Here is a 26,678-nt window from a genome sequence, read left to right as displayed (position 1 = left end):
TGTTCTATAGTCTCTTCTTCATCGATGTCCTCACAGCTTCTGCAAAAGTCGTTGCTGGTAACCTTCAGTCTATCAGCATGATTTCCGATTAGATAGCGACCTGTCATGACGGACACAATGACTGAGACATCTGTTCTAGTCAATGACAGCAAAGCAGTAGAACTCTTCAAGTCCAGATTAGCCCACATAGTTTTGGAATGCTCACAGCTCCCTCTTTGTGACCATCTATCATTCGTCGTCCTTCGTGTTGCATCCTGAAAACTGAGCCAGTATTGCTAGAATGTGTAGGGTAGTTCCTAGTCTCGCAAGGTCGTCCGCTTTACAATTACCTGGGGTATCTCTGTGGCCCGGCACCCCGAACAGGTGAATTTGTCGAGGGCGGTTTTTGTGTTCAATAATACGTTCTTCAGGGAGTAAATGGCTGCCTGGCTGTCTGAGAAGATATTTATGCCAATCGTCGTAATGACATTATATCTACGCCATTCCAGCACTTACTCAATTGCAAGGATCTCTGCTTGATACACACTACAGTGGTCGGGTAACCTTTTCGATATGACCAGTTCTAGATGTTTAGAGTACACCCAAAGCATTCCTGGTCGTATAGAAGTCTATGCAACTTCTGTTACCAGGGATATCGTAGTTCCAATCGGTTCTATCAGGAATAGTGGTACAATAATTTTGATTAAAAAGCGGCTCAGGTAGGGTGTAATCCGCATTGCCTGGAACATCAGTCATTGTATCAAGGATAACACAGTGTCCGTCGCCGCCACATGACCAAAGAGAAAGCTCCCTTAGCCCCACGGCAGTGGTCGCTGCAATTTATCTAGCCATAATGTCCGGAGGCGTAAAATGTGGCTTTTAATTTAATGCATCAGATGGTGTCGTCCTCAGTGCGGCTGTGATGCACAAACAAGCCATCCTTTGGATTCGGATGAGTATTGAGCAGTAGGTGGACTTTTAAAGCGCCGTCCACCAGACCACAATACCATATAGCATAATAGGTCTGACAACTGCAGTATATACCCAATGCATGACATGCGGTCTAAACCCCCAACTTTTACCAATGGCTCTCTTGCAGGTGTATAGAGCAAGAGTTGCCTTTCTTGCTCTTTCCAAAATGTTTGATTTGAGGTTCAATTTCCAGCAAAACACCCATATTTTGCGCTTTCCGTAAAAGGAACATTCTCCCTCTCAAGGAGATAGGTCCCACTGCAGGCAACTTGTATCTCCTGGTACAAAGAACTACTTCTGCCTTGCACGGATTTATACCTAGCCCACTTTCGGTAGCTCACTTTGGTGTTGCATGTAGAGCTTCCTGAAGTATATCTCTTAGAGTGTTGGGAAACTCTCCCCTTACCCCTAATTGCCACATCCGCATGTGCGACCACTTTTACCGCTTTTTCTTCCAGAGTCAATAATATATTGTTAATGACTATATTCCAAAGCAGACAGTACTTGAGGTGTTCCTCTGCTGACCCATATTTTAAGATCCACAGATCCCAAGCCTCCCGTAATGCGAATTTTAGTAAGTAAGTTATTAATAAACTTTCCTATGGTAGAGTTGATACCTAGAAACTCCAACTCCTCCATGATTGACGTCAGTTTCACATTATTGACAGCAAATTCAATGTCAAGAAATGCTACCATTGCATATTCCTTGACAGCGAGAGAATCCTCTATGTAGCCAACAGCATATAATTCAACCGGTGATACTTCATCACGGCCTGGCGATTTAAAGGAGTCGATACTTCTTATCGCCCAAAGGATTTTCGACTCAGACACAATTTTTCTAATAGCCTCCGACGAATACATACCAGTGACAACCTCTTTTGGCGCCACGTTGTCTGTTGGAGAATTTCCCGGGAAATGTGTATCAACGAGTAGTTCTAGTCTTTGCTCACTAGACATGGTTCATATATTCTCTGACTTCTGAATATATCCCACCGAAATAAGTCTCGAGGACAGAATCTTAGTTAGCCTAGAGGCCTCAGAAGTATCCTCCACGGAACAACAGAATTCTACCCAGGATTCGTTCTGAGCCTTTCTCAGCTCGCCCTTATATTTTCTTAGCACAATAGGGATAGATGTTCCAATCGTGTGGTGCTCTTGAGACTTTTGCTCTGTTGAAGAGTTTTCTGCAGTCCTTTCTTAGATCAACCAGCTCTTGGGTCCACCATGGCGGTCGCTGTTTGCCCCCTGGGCTTGGCACTAGGGCATGCTGACACAAGCGAGTCATTCAGGGCCTTCGCGATCCGCTTGACCACTATGTCTATATCCTCCGTAGTTTCCACTTCCTTTCCAGGTCTAGAAGGGATAGACGTGCAGATTTTGTGCCGATATTTATACCAATCCGCCTTTCTTCTGTTTAGCCGAGGAACCACTTCTGCAGAATTTGCTCCAAGGTTGAAACTAATATAACGATGATCAGAGAAGCTGTGGTCATCAAACACTTTACAGACGCATATTTTTCCACTTATATCTTCCAATGCGAAGGTAATATATATTTCCTCCTGCCTGTTCCTGGAAATAAAAGTCGGTTTATCCCCTTTATTACAAATCGCCAGATTGGAACTTATAATATATTTAATAAGCAGCTCACCCCTTTCGTTGATATCCGAACTTCCTCATATCTGGTGATGTGCATTAGCATCACTTCCTACAATGAGGCTTTTCTTTACAGGCTCTGTGTCTTCCGGAATTCTTCTAGATAAGAACCACGTAAAATCCCCTTGCCATCAGGAGGGCCTTTGGTGCAGCCGAAGCGGCCTTACAGTGGTGGAGATTTATCTGTAGAAACGGGACCATAGTCAGAATTCAGAATTTTAACCCCTGTTGTGTTATCTTCGTATTCTGATTCCACAAGGAGTTCATCCTCACAAGATTCGTTAGAACTTGTCGTGATGAGCTTCCGTACGCATCCAGGGACTGAAAAAGCTGTGGAAACACTTTTCCTTAGGACACACGACACTTACGGTATGGACGATTTCTCCTTACATGCTTCTCTAATTGCTGCTCGCGAAGCACTTTATGATTTACGTGCTTCCCCGCTGGCGCACACTTTGAGCCCCGTCTAACTTTGTGGCCATCCCCTCCCGACTCGATCGTGGCAGGGGGATTATCAATCCCTGCAATTCGCCAGACTTTAGCGATGTGGTCGATAGTTCCTCAGGCAAGTGTTCAGCAACAACTGCTGAGTCGTCTCCTGATTCCCCAACCCCACAGCTTGTATTGACCTTTAGTTCGAACTTGTTGTATCAGTAGGATACAACCCCTTCAGACTTGTTGAGGTCTGCGAGACATCCGGAGTTTAGTACGAATACTGCATGTCTCCGGTCACCATTAGCCTCATCCAGTCTACCAATCTTCAAGTCGGTGGTTGAAAGATTGGGATTACATTCCCTTGGTCCTCCAAGTATCGATTCAGGATCTGAGGGAATCCTTGGTATCCAAGCATGCGCCATTGGTCGAGAAGGAATATCCTCCTTCTTGACTAAATCCAGTGCTGCACCTGGCCAGATTTCACCAATCTTTTTTAGCGCACAACGATACATTTCAATTGAGCGTTGATGTCCGAAGGCAATTAGTGTGTATCGGCCCCAAGACCAGCCTGCATCGTCACATACTGGAGGAGACCCAGGAAATTCCGCAAGGACATCGGAGTATACTGATCAATGGACTGTCATTGACTATTCCACTTCAATTATTCCTAGGTATGCAGCCCTGTTCTTTTCCCTTATCGACAAATGCCATCACCAAACTGTACCTAGCGACATTAGCAATGGTTCTTGGACCCATCTTACTGTTGTTCGCCCTAGATCTTTTAGGCATGGGATGCCCTCCAGGTGACCGTAATCTTTTAGCTGACTGCCGTGCACTTTTCGAATCCAGACGTGTGTCTTTGGGTAGCCTGTGCAGCAAGTTCTCGAGTCTAATTTAGGGAGTCTCTCTCCCTTTTAGTGAGAGTATTAAAATCATTCGCACCAAACCTCTCAATAAACATGAGAGTGTTGGTTTGCCGGGAATGGCCGGTGGCCTAGGCAAATTAGAGACATGGGAAGAAAGAATAGGTCCGGGCTTGTCCTTGAGACTCGAACCGGGTGTCTTTGTCAAAAGCCCCTGCTGACCAGTCGTCTGTCGGCTAGCGGAGACAACCTGCTACTGCCTGATACCACCACCGCAGCTGTTGGGTCTTTGGAGTCCATTCTAAGCCTATTCCCGGGCTCATGGTCTGCTGTTCTACTAGAAACAGACGCCGATCATCAACCGCCTAACGGATACATCTATCGCAGCTTTCCTTGAGCGGCTTAAATTTTTCTTTCAAAAATAATGTATTGCAAGTTACAGGAAAATTCTTGCGGAGTGAAATAACAATCCATCCGCTCCACGCAACTGTTCAAACAAGAAAGCATTCGATATTTCTAATAATAAATATCGATCGTTCATTTCCCATCACCAATATTTTGACAAAAATGAAAAGCAAAAATCAGGAGATTGATTTATATATGGTTGAATCTCGATTGTCAGGGCCTCTATTAATTGGTTACCCCTGTTAACCGACATGCTGTGCTTTTGGTTTGTACCTCAAACATTGCAATTTCTCAAAGTAGATGGAGGTCAATGGTGATTACTCATCCTGCGCTATTGCATCTGATGGCATAAAGCATAAGGGAAGAATGCGAGACTAATGGGGATTCAGAAAAATTAGGCGAAGGAAACTCCAAAAAACCAGAAATCCCCGATTAGCTTAAGCAATAAAGGCATGTAGTGTTCTAAATTTCAGAGAACGATGTAATACAGGTACATCCCACACAGCAGGCAAGGGTGGTGTTTATACCCAAGCCCGGCAAGGTAAGTTATGCGACACCAAAGGTCTACAGACCCATAAGCCTTACGTCTTTTCTACTCAAAACCATGGAACGTATTGGACAGAGTACGACATCCAGCGAACTGCTCAAATAAAAACAGCATGACTATGTCAAGGGAAGGTCGGTGAAGGCTGTTCTGCTCGAGGTGGTGCAAAAATATAAGAATCCTTCGATGCCAAGACCTACACATTGGCGGCATGCATTGACATCGACGGAGTGTTTAACAATGTGTGGACCGACACATTAATCCAATCCTTAGACCAGTACCGGATGGGCCGGGTCCTTATAGACTGGATAAACCATATGCTAAGGAACCAGTAGATAAATTGCGGGTCCCATGACATAAATATAACGGAAATAGTGGCACAGGGCACGCCACAGGTCGGCATTTTTTCGCCACACCGTAAATAATCTGAGGAGGGATTTGAGCCCGTCTGCTATGCAGACTATGTTATAATACTTCTTAGGGGTAAGGATTAAGGATCTGAACCAGCTATGCAGAAGGACCGAAAGAGTCTTGCATCTGGCATAAGACTGGGCTAGACCCAGAGCTCTCAATGTTAACCCAGAGAAGACTGAAATATGCCTGTTCACGAGGAAGACGAAGGTGGGCCAATTTGATGCACCACGTTTCCTCAATAAAACGATTTAGATATCTGACAATGTCAAATACTTAGCAGTGATCTTGGAAAGGAAACTTAATTGGAAGTGTCACATTAAAGGAGCGTACTGAGAAGGCTCACAGATGTTGGGCACTATGTAGATGGTCCGTAGGCTCGAAATGGGGCCTGAATTCGAAGGTGGTCCATTGACTCTACCGATTCGTGATTATACCAATACCTTCTTACGCCTCAGTAGTTTGGTGGGCTGCTAAGGAGAAAAAGAACAACGTTAGGACCATACAACAAGGTTCAGAGAATATGTTGGCTTGGCATAATCGGAGCGATGAGAACCACGCCCACTAGGGCACTGGAGGCTATTCTAGATGTCCGACCCATTGACATACAGATTAAATGTGAGGCAGCCGAGGCGACGACAGGAAACCTAGAAGATGGGGAAGATCTCAGCAGATCTCAGTCCCTGGGCCTGAGATCTGCTTTAGACTGCCTGACCATAATACGGTCCTGCAGTCAGAGATCCGGGCGATCACGGAATGCATTGAGAACCCAGAGACTGAGATCTGCTTTAGACTGCCTGATCATAATACGGTCCTGGAGGTATAGATCCGGGCGATCACGGAAGGCATTGGGAACCCTGGGACTGAGATCTGCTTTAGATTGCCTGACCATAACACGGTCCTGCAGATCCGGGCGATCACGGAATGCTAGAAGTGGTGTGGTACTAACGCGAGGACGTACAATAAGTCGTCATAATAATTAATGAAGAAGAGATGGATAAACCAGAGGGATGCACTTTTCGTCCGCAGCCTTTAAGTAAAGGTGGTGTTTCTGACTCGGATTCAAATAGCGACTGTGTCAATAAAACAGTTATCGCAGACGAATCGAGAGATGAGGGCATCGGGATGACGGCAGAAGTGAGCGATGGCTTTGCTAAGCTCACAAGCAGAGCGAGAAAGCGATCCGGTGCACGACGAAGGAGACAGAGGAGTATGTACCGGCAGCGTAATCGGGAAAAAGTGCAGGATGCTGGAAGGGATAGAACTGACATTCCAATTACTTCTACGGAAGCTGGAAAAAGAATTAGACATCCCGAAGAGCATATCACTGCTAAAATGCTGAAGAAGAAAATGGGCTGAGTACTCTGGGAAAACCAAGCCAGCCATCCCGCTATGGAGACTTCAGACAGTGTCCTGCGGAGGTCCCTAAGTCTTCATGGAGGACTGTGACTTCCAATAGAAGGCCACAGCTATTACGGAAAGGAAAATGATAAGGAGCCGCCCTCTTACACCAGAGTGGTGAGAAAGCACAACAGAGATGATCTGACTCATGCAGTCATCAATAGCGGCTGCGCATCCGGTAGGATTCCACCAGATCATTGGTGCCAAGGAGGCCGACAACGAGACAATCACGTCATTTTTCAATATTGGAAAGACTAGGAGAAGCAAAGATCTTAATATTAAAATATCAGGCAGTGCAGTGGCAAAGACCCAACACAGCCTAACAAACAGGGACCCTACGACAAACCCATCACCGTCTCCAAGATTCGGAATACTAGGATCGGTAAAGATCCTAATATTAAAACGTTAGGCAGCGCAGCGACAAGAGCCTCAATGCAGCCTAACGAACAGGGAGCCGATGATGGTACAATCCCCTACTCCCAAGAAGCCCATTTACTTAAGATTTGGAAGACAATGATAGGCAAAGATTCTAGTACTGAAACATCAGGCAGTACAGTGAAGGAAAACTTAATACAGCCTAAATAACAGGGACCCAACGATGGAACCATTACCGACTTTATAAAGAGTCGGAAGACTAGGATAGGCGAAGAACCTAATACGAGACATAAGGCAGTGCAGTGACAGGAAAGTTAATGCAGTCTAAAGAACGGGGAACAGACGATGAAATCATCACCTTCTCCCAAGATGCCCATTTACTGGAGGACCAATGATTGATGTAATCCAGATAAACCTCCACCGGAGCGAGACTGCTTCACACGCTCTGATGGGGAAAATCAGCAAGGGCAAGATTCATATTGCCTTAATTCAGGAGCCATGGACGACCCGGAACAAAGTCTCTGGACTGAACCATAATAAAAATACCAATTATTCTATGCTAACACTGTTACTCGGCCGTGAACCTGCGTTACTTGTCATAAAAATTTGAATTATATATTTTCCCCAGAGTTGTCAACGTCGGATGCAACAGTGGTGAGACAGGGAGACGGTGGAGTATGCCTGCCATCACTTTATCTGCCTTTCGACTCTCCGACACCGTCACCAACGTCGGAGCTGCCACGGCTGGTGAGGAAAGCATAACAGACAAGAAACGAGGTACTAATAAGGTGCGATGCGAACTCTCACCACATTTCGTGGGTAGTACCAACACTATTTAGCGGGACCAAGCCCAGGCAGAGTTCTTGAATACTAACAATAACACTTAATATTTTATTAATAAGATTAGGGAGGATGTATTAGATGTGACGATATGTTCGGAAAATCTAATCGATGGGGTTTAGGATTGGAGAGTCTCCATGGAACACTCTTTCTCTAACAATCGCTACAATAGGTTTAGAATAGCACGGCAAGCGCCGAATCCGATAAGCTTCCGGAATAAGTTGAAAACCAAATGGACAAAATTCGGAAGGCTACTCAGAATAAGACTTGGGCAAAATAATTTAGATTGAAGACTTTGACGAAAATATCAACAGGATTACGACTGCACTGGTGGGATCCTTCGAAGATAGTTGTCTTGGGGAAAGAAAATCAGTCCAAGAAAAACCATGGATGACCGGGTAGATTCGCAATATTGGGAAAGAGATCCACCGACTTTTTAACAGAGCACGTCGTAAAAAGGCGGAAGTTTATTGGGATGTGTATTACACGCGCCTCAATTAATGTAATAAGATTACCAGAGCTGCAAAACGTGCCTCCTGGAAGCTTTTCTGCGTTTCTCTCAAAAACCCATGCCCAAAATGATACTTTTGTAGACTACATGTAGTGGGAGCAGAGACAAGGGAGGACATGTTGAGGCTGCACGTATTACGACTGCACTGGTGGGGTCCTTCGAAACCCTGGATGACCGTGGGGAATTCGCAATATTGGGAAAGAGATCCGCATACTTTTTAACAGAGAACGTCGTAAAAAAGCGGATGTTTATTACACACGGCTCAAGGAATACAATAAGATTACCAGAGCGACATAACGTGGCTCCTGGAAGCTTTTCTGCGAACAGGTCGATAGCATTAATGACGCCATGTAAAAGAGTTTCTCTCAAAAAACCCATGTCCAAACACAAGATACGACGGGACTCACGGTGACACCGGAATTTTGGAATAATGGTGTTGATCGAAGGTTTATAATTACGGAATTCATGGGGAAGGAATCCTTGAGGAGTCTCAAATATTTCCGACGTTACTACAGAAAGAGGCAGACTATCTGGCGCCTCATCTAGCCAATATTTTCACAGCATGCCTAGGACTTGCATATATTGATCGAAGGCTTATCTTTACTGGATTTATGATGAAGGTAGCCTTTAGGAGGTGAAACCATTTAAGTCATCCAAAAGCCTGGCAGGGGGCAATGGTGGTATTCATATCCAAACCCGGCAAGAATAGTAATGCGACACCAAAGACCCATAAGCCTTACGTACGTGAGAGGAAGCATGCTGCATCAAATTGGCCAACCTTCGTCTTCCTCGTGAACAGACAGAATTCTGACTTCTCTGGATTAACATTGAGACCCTTGGGTCTAGCCCAATCGTGTGCCATCTGCAAGACCATTTCGTCCCTTCTGCATAGCTGGTTCGGATCCCTACCCCTAAGAAGTATCATAACATCGTCTGCATAGCAGGCTTATTTGTCTGTAGACCTTTGGTGTCGCATAATTTGCCTTGCCGGGATGGGTATAATACCACCCTTGCTCCTGCCAGGCTTTTGGATGACTTAAATGGTTTCACCTCCTAAAGGCTACCTTCATCATAAATCCAGTAAAGATAAGCCTTCGATCAACATCACTATTCCAAGATTCCTGTGTCTCCGTGAATACCGTCGTATCCTGTGGAAAATGTGTTTTCATCAAAACCCTCAACATGTCCTCTGTTATCTCTACTCTCATTCCCATGTCGTCTACTAACGTTCCAGTTTGGACATGGGTTTTTAAGAGAAATTTTTTCATCTTGGCGACGTCATTAATGGTGTCGACCTGTTCGCAGAAAAGCACGTTTTGCCGCTCTGGCAATTTTATTGCATTCCTTGATCCATGTGTAATACACATCCCAATATATTTCCGCTTTTTTACGACGTGCTCTGCTAAAAAGTTTGCAGACCTCTCTCTCAAAGTTGCAAATCTCCACGGTCATCCAGAGTTTTCCTTGGTCTGATTTCCTTGACACAACTATTTTCGAAGGACCCCACCAGTGCAGTCGTAATCCGGTGGTATGCTTGGACAACCGAAATTATCTTGCTCAAGTCTACTTTTTAGTAGTCTTCCGAATTTCGTTTAGTTGGTTTTCAACGCATTCCGGAAGCTTGCCGATTTTGGCGAGAGTTCGCATCGCACCCTATTAGTACCTCATTCCTGTCTGTTTTGCTTTGTTCACCAGCCGCTGCTGGTCCGACGTGGGTGGCGGAAGCGGAGGTGCCAGGATGCTCCGCTTCACTGTTGTATCCGACGTTGACAACTCTGGGGAAAATATACATAAGTAATTATATTTTATTATTATAGTAATTATATTATGTTATAGTAATTGCGGATTTTTTAAAAGAAAGTAAATGCATTTTTAATAAAACTTAGAATGAACTTTAATCAAATATACTTTTTTACACTTTTTTCTAAAGCAAGCTAAAAGTAACAGCTGATAACTGACAGAAGAAAGAATGCAATTACAGAGTCACAAGCTGTGAAAAAATTTGTCAACGCCGACTATATGAAAAATCCGCAATTATTTTTTGGCAACCCAATATTACCCACTATATGGAAGATGCCGCGAAATCCTTGGGTACCAGAAGCCTCCTCCAAGAAACCCATGGTACGACCAAGAGTGTCGAGATGCTACTGAAGCCAAGAATGCGGCAAATAGAGCAACCCTGCAACGCGCCAGATGAAAGAGAGGTATCGGGAGAAATGGAGGGAGAGAAACGTCTATTCCGCAGAAAGAAGAAGGAAATGGAAAGACGTGAGTGTGAGGGAATTGAGATGTACAGTAGTCAGAATAAAGTCCGGAAATTCTACCAAAGAATTAAACATAAAACCGATGGCTTTGGCGCAGGCATATCCTCTTGCTGAGACAAAGAAAGAAATCTGGTAACTGACACAGATAACATGGTGAGGATATGGAAAAAACATTTTACCCAACTGCTAGTGTCTGACGTTGGCGGCGAAGAGGATACCGAAGAACCAATCAATGATGATGGTATAAAATATTTACCTCCTAGTCAGAATGAGGTCCAGGTAGCAGTGACCCGACTGAAGAACAACAAGGCAGCAGGAGCCGACGCGTTACCCGCTGAACTATTTAAGACCGGAGGCGACACGCTGATAAGGCGTATGTCCCGTACACAAGAAAGGAGACAAGACGGAATGTGTCAACTACAGAGGAGTAAGTCTCCTCCCCATCGCATACAAGATACTCTCAAGCGTACCGTGTGAAAGATTGAAACCTAAAGTCAGTGAGATAATTGGGCCCTATCAATGCGGCTTTAGACCTGGTAAATCCACCCTAGACCAGATATTCACACTGCGCCAAATCCTGGAAAAGACCCGAGAAGGACAAATCAACACCTACCATCTCTTTGTTGACTACAAAGCCGCCTTCGATACTCCTTTACGTTCAAAGGCATTTCAAGCCATTTCTGAGTTTGGTATCTCTGCAAAATTAATTAGACTCTGCAGGATGACACCTGCTGATACGCGTTCCTCAGTAAGAATATGAAAGAATCTCTCCGAACCATTTAATACCAAACGAGGTTTCAGACAAGGAGACAGCCTATCGTGTGATCTCTTTAATATCCTGTTGGAGAAGATTATACGAGATGCAGATGTGAATAGATGTGGCACACTAATCACAAGAGAACACTTGCTACTCGCCTATGCCGACGACATCGATATCATAGGTCGGTCACCGGAAGTAGTAACAGCAGCCTTTGAAAGAATCGAAAGAGAGTCAGTGAAAATGGGTCTGGCAGTAAATGGAGATAAGACGAAATGGATGGCTTCAGCTCCCAAAAAGCCTTGCACAACCGAGCAGATAAAGAAAATGGAGAAAGTTGGGAACCACAACTTTGAGACAGTCAGTAACTTTATCTACCTCGGCACCGCCGTAACTGGAACGGATGACACCAGTTTTGAGATTAAGCGAAGAATAATACTGGCAAACAGATGCTACTTTGGACTAAGGAAGCTGTGTAGAAACAGTGCGTTTTGGTACCCCTCTAAACCTTTTTGTTGAATATCGTCCTGATTGGGCCATATAGGGAATGTGGATTAGATTGGACTATTAGGTACAGAGTACATAAAAGTCTAATTTCACATCTCATTGTTACGAAATTTGTAGCAGTAAGATTTGGAAGACCCCTACACATTATTAGCAAATGTGGTGCAGATATGAACATATTTGAATATAGCCCCAGGTTCAGCCGTTAAAGCAAATATCATTCAAACTAATGACATATTTTATCCATTAATCAACCATTAACAACTATATCCACACAGGAAATATTTTATAACCTCAAGAATTGCATTTGTAAAATAGACACTGTAATTCCGAATTAAGTTTCATCCAAATCGAATGAAAAATGCTATCAAAACGCACAGTTTTAAATTTTGAACAAACCGGATGAAAATGCACCTTTCACCTTTTTTTTTTATGGCAGCTATATCCAAATATGGATCTCCTTGGGTGGAGAGAATGTTTCATTTACAGAAAGTGCAAAATACCTGGGTGTTTTTCTGGACAGGAAATTGAACTTCGAATCCAACATTTTGGAAAGGGCAAAAAAGGCAACTCTTGCCCTATCCACCTGCAAGAGAGCCATTGGCAAAAGTTGGGGGTTGAGACCGCGTGTCATGCATTGGGTATATACTGCAGTTGTCAGACCTATAATGGTATATGGTGTTGTGGTCTGGTTGACGGCGCTTCAAAGTCCACCTACCGGATCCAAAGGATGGCTTGTTTGTGCATCACTGCCGTACTGAGGACGACACCATCTGATGCACTGAATTTAATGCTACATCTTATGGCTCTGGACATTTTGGCTACTAAAATTGCAGCGACCACTGCCGTGAGATTAAGGAAACTTTCTCATTGGTCATGTGGCGGCTACGGACACTGTATTATCCTTGATACAATATCCAATGTTCCAGGCATTGTGGATTACATCCTACCTGAGCCGCTTTTTGATAAAAAGTACTGTACCACTATTCCTGATAGAACCGATTGGAACTCGATATCCCTGTTAACAGAAGTTACATAGACTTCCATGCGGATGGTTCCAAACTCAACGACGAGTTGGGCTTTGGGGTATACTCTAAAGATGTAGAACTGGTCATATTGAAAAGATTACCCGACCACTGCAGTGTGTATCAAGCGGAGATCCTTGTAATTAAGGAAGTGATGGAATGGCTTAGATATAATGCCATAAGGACGATTGGCATAAATATCTTCTCAGACAGCCAGGAAGCCATTAAATCCCTTGAGAACGTATTTCTGAGCACAAAAGCCGCCCTCGACTGTCGCAGATCTCTCAACGAGATGGCCGAACAGTTCAAAATTCCCCTGTTCTGGGTGCCGGGCCACAGAGATATCTCAGGGAATTTAAAGTGGATGAGCTTGCGAAACTAGGAACTACCCTACACTGGAATCTGTGGGTATGCCTCTAGCGACATGTAAGCTAAGTTTTCAGGAACAGGCCCGAAGGACAACTATTGATAGATGGTCACAAAGAGGAACTATGTGGCCTAATCTAGACTGCAAGAGGTCTACCGCTTTGCTGTCATTGGCTGGAATAGACGTCTCAGTCATTGTGTCCGTCATGATAGGTCACTGTCTAATCGGAGAACATGCTAACAGACTGAAGGTTGCCAGCAACAACATTTGCATACCTGAGGTCAAGCGGGAAACACTGCTGCCAGAGGCACAGTCTAGAATTGACGTAACTCGGGGAGATCATGCTAGATGGGTCAAAGCTAAAGAACAGAGTGGGCCTGGGATTCTACGTTGAGGTGGTGCAGTGTTCACGCGAGGATGTCAAGTGTGAACATCTTTACGGACAGTAAAATGCCCATAAGGGCAATAACAACCAGGACGGTAAGGTCACGCCTTTTCTGAAGATGGTTGGCTGGTCGTAGCGGAGTAAGGAAAAGTGAAAGAGCAGACGATTTGGCAATAAAATTCAGAGGACTACCGTCAATAAACTTGGTTAACTCGAAGCCTTTCGGGTCGACGCAGTCCGTGTCAAGGGAGGTCCGGATCGTGAAAGCACGAGGTTTTTACTGAATGGATGTAAGAAGAAGGTCAGTTTAACTTTCGGTATCATAACGTGACACATACGACTGCGAGCTCACTTATTCAAGTGAGGTGCGGCAAGTGATAGCATGTATAGGGCATGCGGGGAAGATGATGAGACGTTGGAGCATTTCCTATGTCATTGCCCGGCTTTTGCGGCTAACAGATACCGGCACTTGGGTGGGGACACAAAACTAGACATGAATCTACTTAGGGGCGTGGCATGGAAAACAATTATGTAGCATTCTTTTTCTTTTCGATGAAACTTTTGTAGTATTTTGAGCGCACAAGCCGATTACTGGTTCAGGTGTATGTCCAACCTTTTCAACCTAACCTAATTTATTTAACAAAAAATGCATTACGGCTGGCTTGAGATCTGTAGATCTATAAAAATGCCTCAACAGAGGGACATCTCAAGGAGATGTGCGGCGGCCCTAATAATAAAAATAATAATATTATTACTTCTATCTAAAAAGTGATGTACAAGTGGTCGCGTGTGCTTTTGTCGTGAATTTTTCAATTCTTGTAATTTAACGCGACGCTCAAAAACAAAGCTCAACGCGGTCATTCTGTTTTTGCCTTAAGCGCTATGGCAACTCCGTGGTAGGTATTGAGTCGCGAGACAGGTTCGCCTAGGCAAGACGAAAATGATTACGTAACCAGCAGCACTATTACAGCTGAAGGGTTGATGCAAACAGCTGAAGGGTTGATGCAAACGAGAGCCGAAGGCAAAAGGCTGCCTGTGTGCCTTGGCAAAGGTTAAAAAAGGGAGCGATCAGCACAACAAAAGATGCTACCATTGTGAAGAAGACACCAAAAACTTTTTGTTTAAGATACTCGCGTTAAGCGCGACAAGAGCAAGTGGAGCGTCGACAGCGAAGCAACAGCTCAACAAAATTTTTTATAAACAAATTTCAATAAATATTTTTAAAGACAAATTTTAAACCATTACTCCTGACCCTCGATTCCGTTGTCCGATTTTGATGAAATTTTATATGTTAATTTGTGTACAAAGTACAGGGCGCAGTTTTCATCCGATCGTCATAAAATTTGGTATATGCATATTTTTCGGCCTAGAGACGAAGTGTATAATAATTCAATAAAATAGTCATTTGTTAACCGTTTCTATCGAAAATTGGCAGGAATGATTTTTTTGTCAATATTACTGATGAATTTCATGGAAATCGGTTTAGATTTAGATATAACTCTCGTATATATATATATATATATATATATATCGCCCGATTTCCTAGAGCCACTGCAAGCATATTTATTGACCAATCTTGCCAAAATATTGCACAACGATTTCCTCGACGACTACCCAGTATACATAGAGTTTGGTCAAAATCGGCTTAGATTTAGATATAGCTGTCACCCTTCCTGGAAAATTTCGACAGAATCGTTTAACAAATGATCACTTTTTTGGAATATTTCTCAAAATCGGACGAACATATATATGAGAGCTATATGTACTGTGGCAGTCGTCGAGGAATATATATATGTATATATATATATATATATATATATATATATATATATATATATATATATATATATATATATAAAGGGTGATTTTTTTGAGGTTAGGATTTTCATGCATTAGTATTTGACAGATCACGTGGGATTTCAGACATGGTGTCAAAGAGAAAGATGCTCAGTATGCTTTGACATTTCATCATGAATAGACTTACTAACGAGCAACGCTTGCAAATCATTGAATTTTATTACCAAAATCAGTGTTCGGTTCGAAATGTGTTAAAATTTTGACAAATTTTGTTCAGCGATTAGGCTCATTTCTGGTTGAATGGCTACGTAAATAAGCAAAATTGCCGCATTTGGAGTGAAGAGCAACCAGAAGCCGTTCAAGAACTGCCCATGCATCCCGAAAAATGCACTGTTTGGTGTGGTTTGTACGCTGGTGGAATCATTGGACCGTATTTTTTCAAAGATGCTGTTGGACGCAACGTTACGGTGAATGAACACATTTCGAACCGAACACTGATTTTGGTAATAAAATTCAATGATTTGCAAGCGTTGCTCGTTAGTAAGTCTATTCATGATGAAATGTCAAAGCATACTGAGCATCTTTCTCTTTGACACCATGTCTGAAATCCCACGTGATCTGTCAAATACTAATGCATGAAAATCCTAACCTCAAAAAAATCACCCTTTATATGGATTTTCTTATGACTCTCAATATTACTAGCGAATTTCATAGAAATGGGTCCAGATTTATATATAGCTGTCATATACATATGTATATCGCCAGATTTTCACCCCAAAAGCGACTGCAATCGCATTGTTTGACCAAAATTTGCCTCAACGACTACCACATCATGTGAGAAGGTTGCTCGAAATCGGTTCAGAATTAAATGTAGCTCCCTCATATATGTTCGTCAGATTTTGGGTAATTTGCTACAATGTTGTCATTTGTCAACCGTAGTTTTTACAGTTTGAACATATTTGCTCGCCGAGGTCCATCAAAATTGGATATAGGTCCCACATTGTACTTATGGGGTAGGTGTAGAGTATTATACAATCGGCACCGCCCGACTTTTTCCCTTCCTTACTGTTTTAATATATAAACCTTTAAACGCAACAAGACATCCAAAAAGAATCCAGAAATTTCCTCCTAAGAATTTTGAGAAATTTTCGTTTATTTTTAGGTATATAAAAAATTGACGACTTTTGGCAACCCAATTTTCACCCAAAATATGACAGGAAAAATTGTTGTAACTGGTTTCATTCGTCCACTTTACGCCAATTCAAATTTCATTACAATACCTCTTTCCTTAGTCGAGCTAGATTATTTCTAAGGCAGCAATATTCTTGAGTTTTTTAACGACGAAAAAACAAATTTTTTTAAGACCGAAACCCAATGTAATTTTTCAAAATATAAAATTTTTGTGATTGTTTTAAACGAAAAGTTAATAAGAGTTTCATTAAGCCAAAATCTTCATGAAATTTTCTTGGCAATTTTTTTTTTTATAAAAATTGTTCCGAAAGGCAAGTTTAGGTTTGTTTAGGTTTAAGTGGCAGTCTGCCATCAGACTCTCTAAGACGTTTTCGTTCATTGTGATACCACAGCAACAGAAGTAGAAAGATGCCTTCTAGTTCCTACCGTTGAACCATTCAGATTGCTTTAAAAAGTCCAACAACTTCCGCATGTTCACATCCGCTAAATCAGACAGGATCTCAAAGAAATGAGACCCTAAAGTGGAACTCCTTCTGACTGCTTGTGCGGGACACACACACAGAAGGTGTTCTATAGTATCTTCTTCTTCGATGTCCTCACAGCTTCTGCAAAAGTCGTTGCTGGGAACCTTTAGTCTAGCAGCATGTTTTCCGATTAGACAGTCACCTGTCATGACGGACATAATGACTGAGACGTCTGTTCTAACCAATGACAGCAAAGCAGTTGATCTCTTCAAGTCTAGATTAGCCCACAAAGTTTTGGAATGCTCACAGCTCCCTCTTTGCGGCCAAAGATACAAAGGTAATATCTAGTACCTCCTGCCTGTTCCTGGTAATGAAGGTAGGCTTATGCCCTTTATTACAAATCGCCAGATTGCAACTTATAATATATTTAATAAGCAGCTCAGCTCTTTCGTTTACATCCGAACTTCCCCATATCTGGTGATGTGCATTAGCATCACGTCCTACAATGAGGCTCTTCTTCCCTACAGAAGAGGCTTCAACCAGCGCCTTAAAGTTTGAAGGCGGCATCTCTGAATCGTGTGCCATATAAAGGAAAGCCAGCCAGTAATGAGATTTGTTTATTTCAAGGCTAGCTACTACTAAATCTTCAGTGCTTAGCGACAGAAGAAGACAAACATTTAGACTACTCTTTGCAAGAATACAGGCTATGTGTCTCCCATTCCCCGTACCCTTAGAGAGTTTAAATCTCGGCATTCTTAGTCCACGAACCATTCCTTCACATACCCTGGATAAGAACCACATCAAATCCCTCTGCCATCAGGAGGACCTTTAGTGCAGCCGAAGCGGCCTTACAATGGTGGATATTTATCAGTAGAAACCGGACCATAGTCAGGATCCATCAGGAGTTAATTCTCACAAGATTCGTTAGAACTTTTCATGATGAGCTTCTGTACGCATCCAGGGGCAGGTCAGAAAGCTATGAAACCAGTGCTGGACACAAGTGCTGGACACTTGTGGTGTGGACGATTTCTTCTTAAATGCTTCACCAACTGCTGATATCGAAATACTTTCAGAGTTACGTGCTTCCTCGCTGGGCTTGTCGGGTCCCGTTTCGATGCCATCCCCTCCAGTCTCGATTGTGGCAGGGGGATTTTCAATCCCTGCAATTCGCTAGACTTTAGCGATATGGTCGATAGTTCCTCAGGCAAGTGTTCAGCAACAACTTCTGAGTCGTCTCCTGATTCCCCAACCCCACAGCTTCTATAGACCTTCAGTTTCAACTTGTTGTATCAGTAGGATGCAACCCCTTCAGACGTTTTGAGGTCTGCGATACAGCCGGAGTTTAGTACGAATACTGTCTCCGGTCACCATCAGCCTCATTCAATCTCCCAATATTCCAGTCGGTAGTTAAAAGATTGGGATTACATTCCCTTGTTCATCCAAGTATCGATTCAGGATCTGAGGGAATCCATGGTATCCATGCATGCGCCTTTGGTCGAGAAGGAATATCTTCCTTCTTGACTAAATCTAGTGCTGCACCTGGCCAGATTTCACCAATCTTTTTTAGCGCACAACGATACATTTCAATTGAGCGTTGATGCCCGAAGGCAATTAGTGTGTATCGGCCCCAAGACCAGCCTGCATCGTCACATACTGGAGGAGACCTAGGAAATTCCGCAAGGACATTGGAGTATACTGATCAATGGACTGTCATTGACTATTCCACTTCAATTATTCCAAGGTATGCAGCCCTGTTCTTTTCCCTTATCGACAACTGCCATCACCGAACTGTACCCAGCGACATTAGCAATGGTTCTTGGACCCATCTTACTGTTGTTCGCCCTAGTTCTTTTAGGCATGGGATGCCCTCCAGGTGACCGTAATCTTTTGGCTGACTGCGGTGCACTTTTCAAATCCAGACGTGTGTCTTTGGGTAGCCTGTGCAGCAAGTTCTCGAGTCTAATTTAGGGAGTCTCTCTCCCTATTAGTGAGAGTATTAAAATCATTCGCACCAAACCTCTCAATAAACATGAGAGCGATGCGTCTTTTATAATTCCAACCTCTTAAAGAGCGTGTTGGTTTGCCGGGAATGGCCGATGGCCTAGGCAAATTAGAGACATGGGAAGAAAGAATAGGTCCGGGCTTGTCCTTGAGACTCGAACCGGGTGTCTTTGTCAAAAGCCCCTGCTGACCAGTCGTCTGTCGGCTAGCGGAGCCTGGAGCAGCCGCTCCACCAGTCGATGTTTCGGTAGCAGACAACATGCTACGGCCTGATACCACCACCGCAGCTGTTGGATCTTTGGAGTTCATTCTAAGCCTACTCTCGGGCTCTAGATCTACCGCTCCACTGGAAACACACGCAGATCATCAACCGCCTAATGGATACCTATATCGCAGCTATACTTGAGGAAATTTCTTGCGGAGTGAAATTACAAAACGTCCGCTACACTCAACGTTTCAAACAAGAATCCGATAGACAAACATTTAACAAAAAATTGTTTAAGGCATAATTCTAAATGATTTTTTTTTAATTCTCGTTTTATTATTTTAATTGAAATTTCAACTGTAGAAAACAAATCATTTAAAAATATTTTTTTAAAATTAAATACTTTGCTTGCTAGTCTGAAAAAACAAAGAATAATTGGTAACAATTAAATAATAAATTATTTGTATTCCATCAGCAATGAAATGAATAATTTGAAAGACTCGGAAAAACAATTTTAAAACCCCGAAATAATAACCCAGATTTCTTTACATTTTAAATAATTTTTTCAGATAAAACCATTTCTTGTATTCCATAATTCACAATATGGAATACCAAGGCAATTGTTTCGGAGCTCATAGTGATGAAGGGACGAAAAGTCTAGTAGAAATTTGTTATTTCTGTTGGCTTTGACCGTAGTTTTGAGCACAATGAAATATTATATACGTGTTATGTACGAAAATCTTTAATGAAATTCGACGAGCCAAATTGCATATTCACAAAAAGCTGGGTATTAAGTTCGTGTTTCACAGTTAAATACCCATGTTTTTCGGGATGACTTTCTTTATTAAAGTTTTATCATAAATAGTGGGAATGTCCTAATGATTGAAATCAGAAAGTCTTTTTGCTTTAAAATCTATTATGTACCAAAAGTAATTGTAAAAAATTTTAATTTTCACTGTAAGACACAAACTTAATACCCACCTTAAGTAAGAAAATGTGTTAAAATAATATTAATCGGCAAACTTTTATCTATGAGAGCAAGTTTCATATTACATTTACGTTTGCCGCTGGGTCATTTGGCATAAGTGGACAAAGAAAGCAAAAGTCTACAACTGCAATAACGGTTAAATTTTACGGTCTGCCACCTTTTCTTATTTTATCTCTTATAAATTAGGAAAACTTTAGCCATCAATACAACTTCCAACCGATGAACAAAATCATGTGTAATTTGATACAGATGTAATGTCTGTCATTACACAAAAGTACAAGCATTGGGAAAAGTACAGCTAATAAGCAGGGTTGTCGAGCTTGGTTAATGTGGTAATTGTATCATAGATGAGTTTTCGCTATTAATACGATTCAAATACAACATACCAACCCACTGCCCTTGAAGCCATCATACCTAATATGGTTGAAAAGTCTTCTAACCAAAGACGAAACGCGTACCATAGTGGTTGGTGTGTGTTTCTATCTTTGGCTCTCATTTTCCATTTGCATTTTCAATCATTCAGCTCGTTTCGAAAGAGAAACAAACAAAAATTGTAAAATTTAATGATCTCGCCCTAGCAGGCAAAAACTTGAAAAATTAAAAATTCGGCAAAACCCGGCTAGGATTCGAACCTGGGCACACGGAGCAACGGCGAGAGCCACTGCCGTTGTCTTAGCGTTCGAAGCCATCAATACAACTTCCAACAGATGAACTAAATCATGTGAGGTACGGAAGAAAGTGTAATTTACCACAGACAGAATGTCTGGCATTACACAAAAATTAAAACATTGGAAAAAGTACAGCTAATAAGCAGGGTTGTCGAGCTTGTTTAATGTGGTAATTGTTTATTTGAAAATTCATGGGCAATTATTAACCGAACAAGACCGCAAGAGGTTGACGATTAATCGTTTAACATGTCCAATAAAACAAAACGGTATATTTCTCGAAATCTTATCCTTCAAATATTTCTCATTTATGTATATCGATTTGAATTGTAAAGAAAGTTATTGGATCGGATTTATTTGATCCTCCTTTTTGAACTAAAGCAATCGATTGAAATTTTACCCAAATAGGGCCCAAATGATCGAAGAAATCCAGAAAAATTACACAATTCATACATTTTAAGTTTTTTTACTTCAGACAATTTATTGATTAACCGTCCTAAATTATTCGATTACTTGATTATTTGAAAATTTATAATTTTCATTTGTTCGATTATTTGAAAGGTCATGAATAATAGAATAACGATTAACCGGGTGTACACCCTATACAGCTCCCTTATAAAGCAATCTCCGGACTTCACTTACATTTTTTATATCATATAATAATTTCAAAATTTTTATGCCTTCCACCGTAGGATGGGGGTATATTCATCTCGACATTCCATTTGTAACACCTCGAAATATGCGTCTAAGACCCCATAAATTATATATTTTTTGATCTCATGAAATTTTAAGTCGATCGAGCCATGTCCGTCCGTCCATCTGTCGAATGCTCGCTAGCTTTCGAAGGAGTAAAGCTAGGCGCTTGTAATTTTGCACAAATACTAGATCGGTTGGGATTGTAAATGGGCCAAAACGTTCACACTGGCGGTATGCATTGACATCGAGGAGACTTTTAACAGACCAGTACCGGGTGGAACCGGTCCTTAGAGACTTGAGAAACCATATGCTAAGGAAGACGTGGATAAATTGTGTGTCCCATGTCATAAATATAAGGGAGAAGGTGGCACAGGGCACGCCTCAGGGGGGCATTTCATCGCCACTCCTATGGGTGACCACCATAAATAACCTATTACGGATGCTGACTGAGGAGAGATTTGAACCCGTCTGCTACGCAGACGATGTTAGAATACTTCTAAGGGGTAAGGATCTGAACGAGCTATGCAGAAGGGCCGAAAGGTTCTTGCATATGGCATATGACTGGGCTAGACCCAGAGGTCTCAATGTTAACCCAGAGAAGCCAGAAATATGCCTGTTCACGAGGAAGACGAAGGTGGGCCAATTTAACGCACCACGTTTCCTCAATAAGACGATTTTGATAACTGACAAGGTAAAATACTTAGGTGTGATCTTGGACAGGAAACTGAGTTGGAAGTGTCACATTCAGGAGCGTACTGAGAAGGCTCACAGATGTTGGGCGCTATGTAGACGGACCGTAGGCTCGAAATGGGCCCTGAATCCTAGCATAGTCTACTGGCTCTACAGGAGCGTGATTAGACCAATACTTACTTACGCCTCAGTAGTGTGGTGGACTGCTGTGAAGAAAAAAGTGCAACATAAAGATCATACAACCGGTTTAGAGAACATATTGTCTAGGCATAGGTGGAGCGATGAGGACCACGCCCACTAGGGCACTGAAGACTATTATAGATATCTGACCCATTAACATACAGATAAAGTGTGAGGCAGCCACTGCGGCTATGGACCTAAGGCGATGGGAGAAAGGATTGAGGATGGGAGCAGCTCATACCATCGCGGTATAATTGTGGCGACGATGGGAAACCTGGAAGGAAGGGAAGAGGTTTCCGATCGGATACCTGAGATGAACTTTGAAGTCGAGTGCGCGGCACTGCTGCCATCGGCACAGTCCTGGATTGATGGAACCCTAGTATTGCCATCTGGAAGATCATGTTACACGGATGGATCAAAGCTAGAGGACAGTGTGGGCCTGGGGGTTTACATTGAGAACCCAGGGACTGAGATCTGTTTTAGACTGCCTGACCATAATACGGTCCTGTAGGCGGAGATCCGGGCGATCGCGGAATGCATGAAGTGGTGTGGTGCTAACACGAGGACGTCGAGTGTGAACATCTTTACCGACAGTAAAATTGCCATAAGGGCAATAACAACCAGGACGGTATGGTCACAAACAGTCTTTCAGTGTAAGAAGGAGATTTACAAAGCGTTAATCTCTGAGGATGGCAAAATCCGCATCGTTTGGGTGCCGGGCCATAACGGAGTAAAGAGAAATGAAAGGCCAGACGATTTGGGGGTGAAGGCCAGAGGACTGCCGCAATTATCATCTTATTTGGCTAAAGTTTTGCACGTGTTGTTTCGGTATTACTTTCAGCAACTATGCCAAGCACGGTCGAAATCAGTCCATAATCTGATATAGCTCCCATATAAACGGATCTTGGGTCTTGATTTCGTGAGCCTCTAGAGGGCGCAATTATTATCCGATTTGGCTGAAATTTTGCACGTGGTGTTTTGGTATTAGTTTCAACAACTGTGTAGGAATGGTTTAAATCGGTTCATAACCTGATATAGCTGCTATATAAGCCTATCTCCCTTGCACATATAATTGAAGAATAACTTCTAGCAACTGTGCCAAGTATGGTCGAAATCAGTACATAACCTGATATAGCTGCCTGATTAGACTTCTTGAGCTGCTATAGGACGCAATTCTTATCTGATTTGGCTGAAATTTTGCAAGTATGACTTCTTACTTTTCTTTTTATTTTGTTATGACTTCCAACAGCAGTGCAGGGGTCGTGGGTTCGATACCCGCCAGAAGCCTTGGTCTGCCGCTACTGTGGTATCACAATAGACTTAAAATTGTCTAAGTGAGTCTGTAAAGGACTGCCACCCTTACCTAACGTAGCCCTAACCTAACAGCCATGACTAGTACGGACCATAGCGGTCAATAACATGATGTTGCTCATATATATATTGAAAAAGTCATTCAAAGAACTTGATAAATGCGATCCAAGGTCGAGGGTACATAAGATTCGGCCCGGCCCACTTTAAAACCCTTTTACTTGTTAATTTTGCGTTATTATTTTTTCCCAAATGGGGAAGTAGTCGAGCGTTTGTTTCTCTATCGAGACGAGATCAATGATCGGAGAATTTTGCAATTGAAAAGGAAAGCCAGAGATCACAACACACACATCCACTATGGGACGCCTTTCGTCATTTGGTTAGAATACTTCATCAGCTTTACTCCTTGAGCCTCTAGAGAGCGCTATCCTCATCCGATTTGGCTGAAATTTTGAAATTTGTTCTTTTCCTACAACTTTAAATATCTATACAAAGTATGATCTGAATTGGTCCAAAACTTAATAAAGCTCCCATTGATTGATTGAGTTGCTAGAGGGCGCAATTCCTAAAACCTGATTAATTGCTCAATAATCTGTTTTCCGTTCATAAAATCAATCTTTTTCTTGTATCGTTTCAGCTCCGCAAATAATGTCAGATACACCAAAGTCAATAATTAACACTACCCAAAATAAAGAACTACGAAATGGATTGGAGCACAAGGCCACGGTGCCCCATTATCTTTTGACACTTCAAGGAAAATCACTTATAGGAAGGAATATTGAGAGAAATAAGAAAATTGTCGTATATGTGTTGTCTGATAACAATCCGGAATATAAAAAGCATATGGGAGTGATTTACAGCTTGCAAAAACAATTGCTAAAAAAGTGTCAGGAAAAGGGTTTTGAATTTTTAATATCAAATCTTCACAGTACCGATGTTGTAGATCCAGCAAAAAATTTGATATTAACGAAAACAACTCGTTGGACTCACTCTCCCTTGGAGGCTCAAGGTGGACATGAAGAAGCTGCCAATTGTCTATCAGAAATTAATAGGCATTCATCGACAGCTTATGTTATTCCTATTTTACTTCTTGGTTCTTCGCTAGGCCCAACCATGCTACCATTGACAATTGAAAGCCAAGATTTCACACAAGTTTTAGTAACGGCAACGGACGAAGAAAAGTGCTTGCTGGAGAAGTGGTATATTATAGATAATTGCTACCAACCAATGTGCCATCGTTTAAATACGGAATTATGCACAGAATCCTCTTCCCCATTAGATAATGAATTAAACAACTTGTTTGAAATTTTATTGCGCTTGTTCTCTGATGATTTGAAAGATTCCTATATGTCAACAATTGTTGAACAAGAAATTAACAACACTGTATTTATGAGCCAAGAACTAGCCAAACGTTGCATTTGGATACATGATACCGAAATGTCATGTTTCAATGGTCCAAATGTTACCACAGCTTATGATAAGGAAGTCAACCGAAGAATGTCTAGACTTTATGAAGATCTTAAAGCTCATTTATCTGAGAGAAATATGATACGTATTTCGCAATCAATGGCAATTTCAGATGAAGAATTGGCTATAGTAATAGAAAATTTAATACAAAAGTGTATTGATTGTATTTTCGAAGAGCATACTGCAAAGAGCACAATGTCCAAAAACACGAACGGGGTCGACCATGTCTTGCTGGAAGAAATCGAATTAATTGGCCATTATTCAAACATTCTTGCACAAAACTCACCAAATTTCGAAATAATGAACGATATCAAGAGGTAAGAAATATGAATTTTTTTTCACAATATGAACACGCACACTATAGGCGTTATATTAATTTGCACAGCTTAAAATTAATGAAAACTTTTCAAATTGTCTACAAAGTGCAATTATAGAGTAGTACAATTGAAAAAATAACTCGATATCATACGTTAGATTTTAGAGGCAGTGCGCAATCGGACTCGCTTAGAAATTGTAGTTTATTGTGATAACACAAGAACATGCATCAATCACAGCATCTCTCAATATTGGAAAGACTAGGAAAAGTAATGATCCTAATACTAAAATATCTGGCAGTGCAGTGGCGAGAGACCCAACACAGCCTAACAAACAGGAACCCGACAACGGACCCATCACCGACTTAAAGATTTGGAATACTGGGATAGGTAAAGATCCTAATATTGAAACATTAGGCAGCGCAGCTACAGGATACTCAATGCTACCCAACGAACAGGAAGCCGATGATGGTACCATCATCTACTCCCAAGAAGCTCATTTATATAAGATTTGGAAGGCTAAGATAGGCAAAGATCCTAGTATTGAAACACCAGGCAGTACAGGGACTGGAAACCCAATAACGAGTCGGAATACTAGACTAGGCAAAGAACCTAAAACGATGACATCAGGCAGTGCAGTGACAGGAAAGTCAATGCAGTCTAAAGAACAGGGAGCAGGCGATGAGATTATCACCTACTCCCAAGATGCCCATTTACTGGAGGACCAATGATTGAAGTAATCCAGATAAACCTCCACCGGAGCGTGACTGCTACACACGCTCTGATGGAGAAAATCAGCAAGGGTAAAATTCATATTGCTTTAATTCAAGAGCCATGGACGACCCGGAACAAAGTCCGAGTCCTTTGTTATTTGTCATAAAAATTTTAATTAGATATTTTTCCCAGAGTTGTCAATGTCGGAGGCAACAGTGGTGAGACAGGGAGACGGTGGAGCGTACCTGCCATCACTTTATCTGCCTTTCGACGCTCCGAAACCGCCACCTACGTCGGAGCTGCAATG

The 26,678-nt window shown here is 42.1% G+C and overlaps 1 protein-coding gene and 1 long non-coding RNA gene across 8 annotated transcripts in view; one reads left to right on the top strand and one right to left on the bottom strand.

Annotated features, from left to right (window-relative positions):
* The window catches only part of LOC106089892 (uncharacterized), a 289,467-nt gene that overhangs the window by 113,693 nt on the left and 149,096 nt on the right, over positions 1-26,678 (top strand). For all 7 annotated transcript variants that reach the window (XM_059364663.1, XM_059364661.1, XM_059364660.1 and 4 more), the window contains one exon: positions 24,514-25,660. In XM_059364663.1, coding sequence (XP_059220646.1) covers positions 24,514-25,660 — 1,147 coding nt within the window. The remainder of the gene's footprint in view (positions 1-24,513; positions 25,661-26,678) is intronic.
* Positions 1-26,678, bottom strand: part of LOC131995722 (uncharacterized) — a 52,195-nt gene that overhangs the window by 10,667 nt on the left and 14,850 nt on the right. The gene's annotated exons all lie outside the window — the stretch shown is intronic.

Source organism: Stomoxys calcitrans, chromosome 3 (assembly GCF_963082655.1).
Source record: "Stomoxys calcitrans chromosome 3, idStoCalc2.1, whole genome shotgun sequence".
Classification (NCBI taxonomy): Eukaryota; Metazoa; Arthropoda; class Insecta; order Diptera; family Muscidae; genus Stomoxys; species Stomoxys calcitrans.
This window is presented reverse-complemented; position numbering and strand designations above follow the sequence as displayed.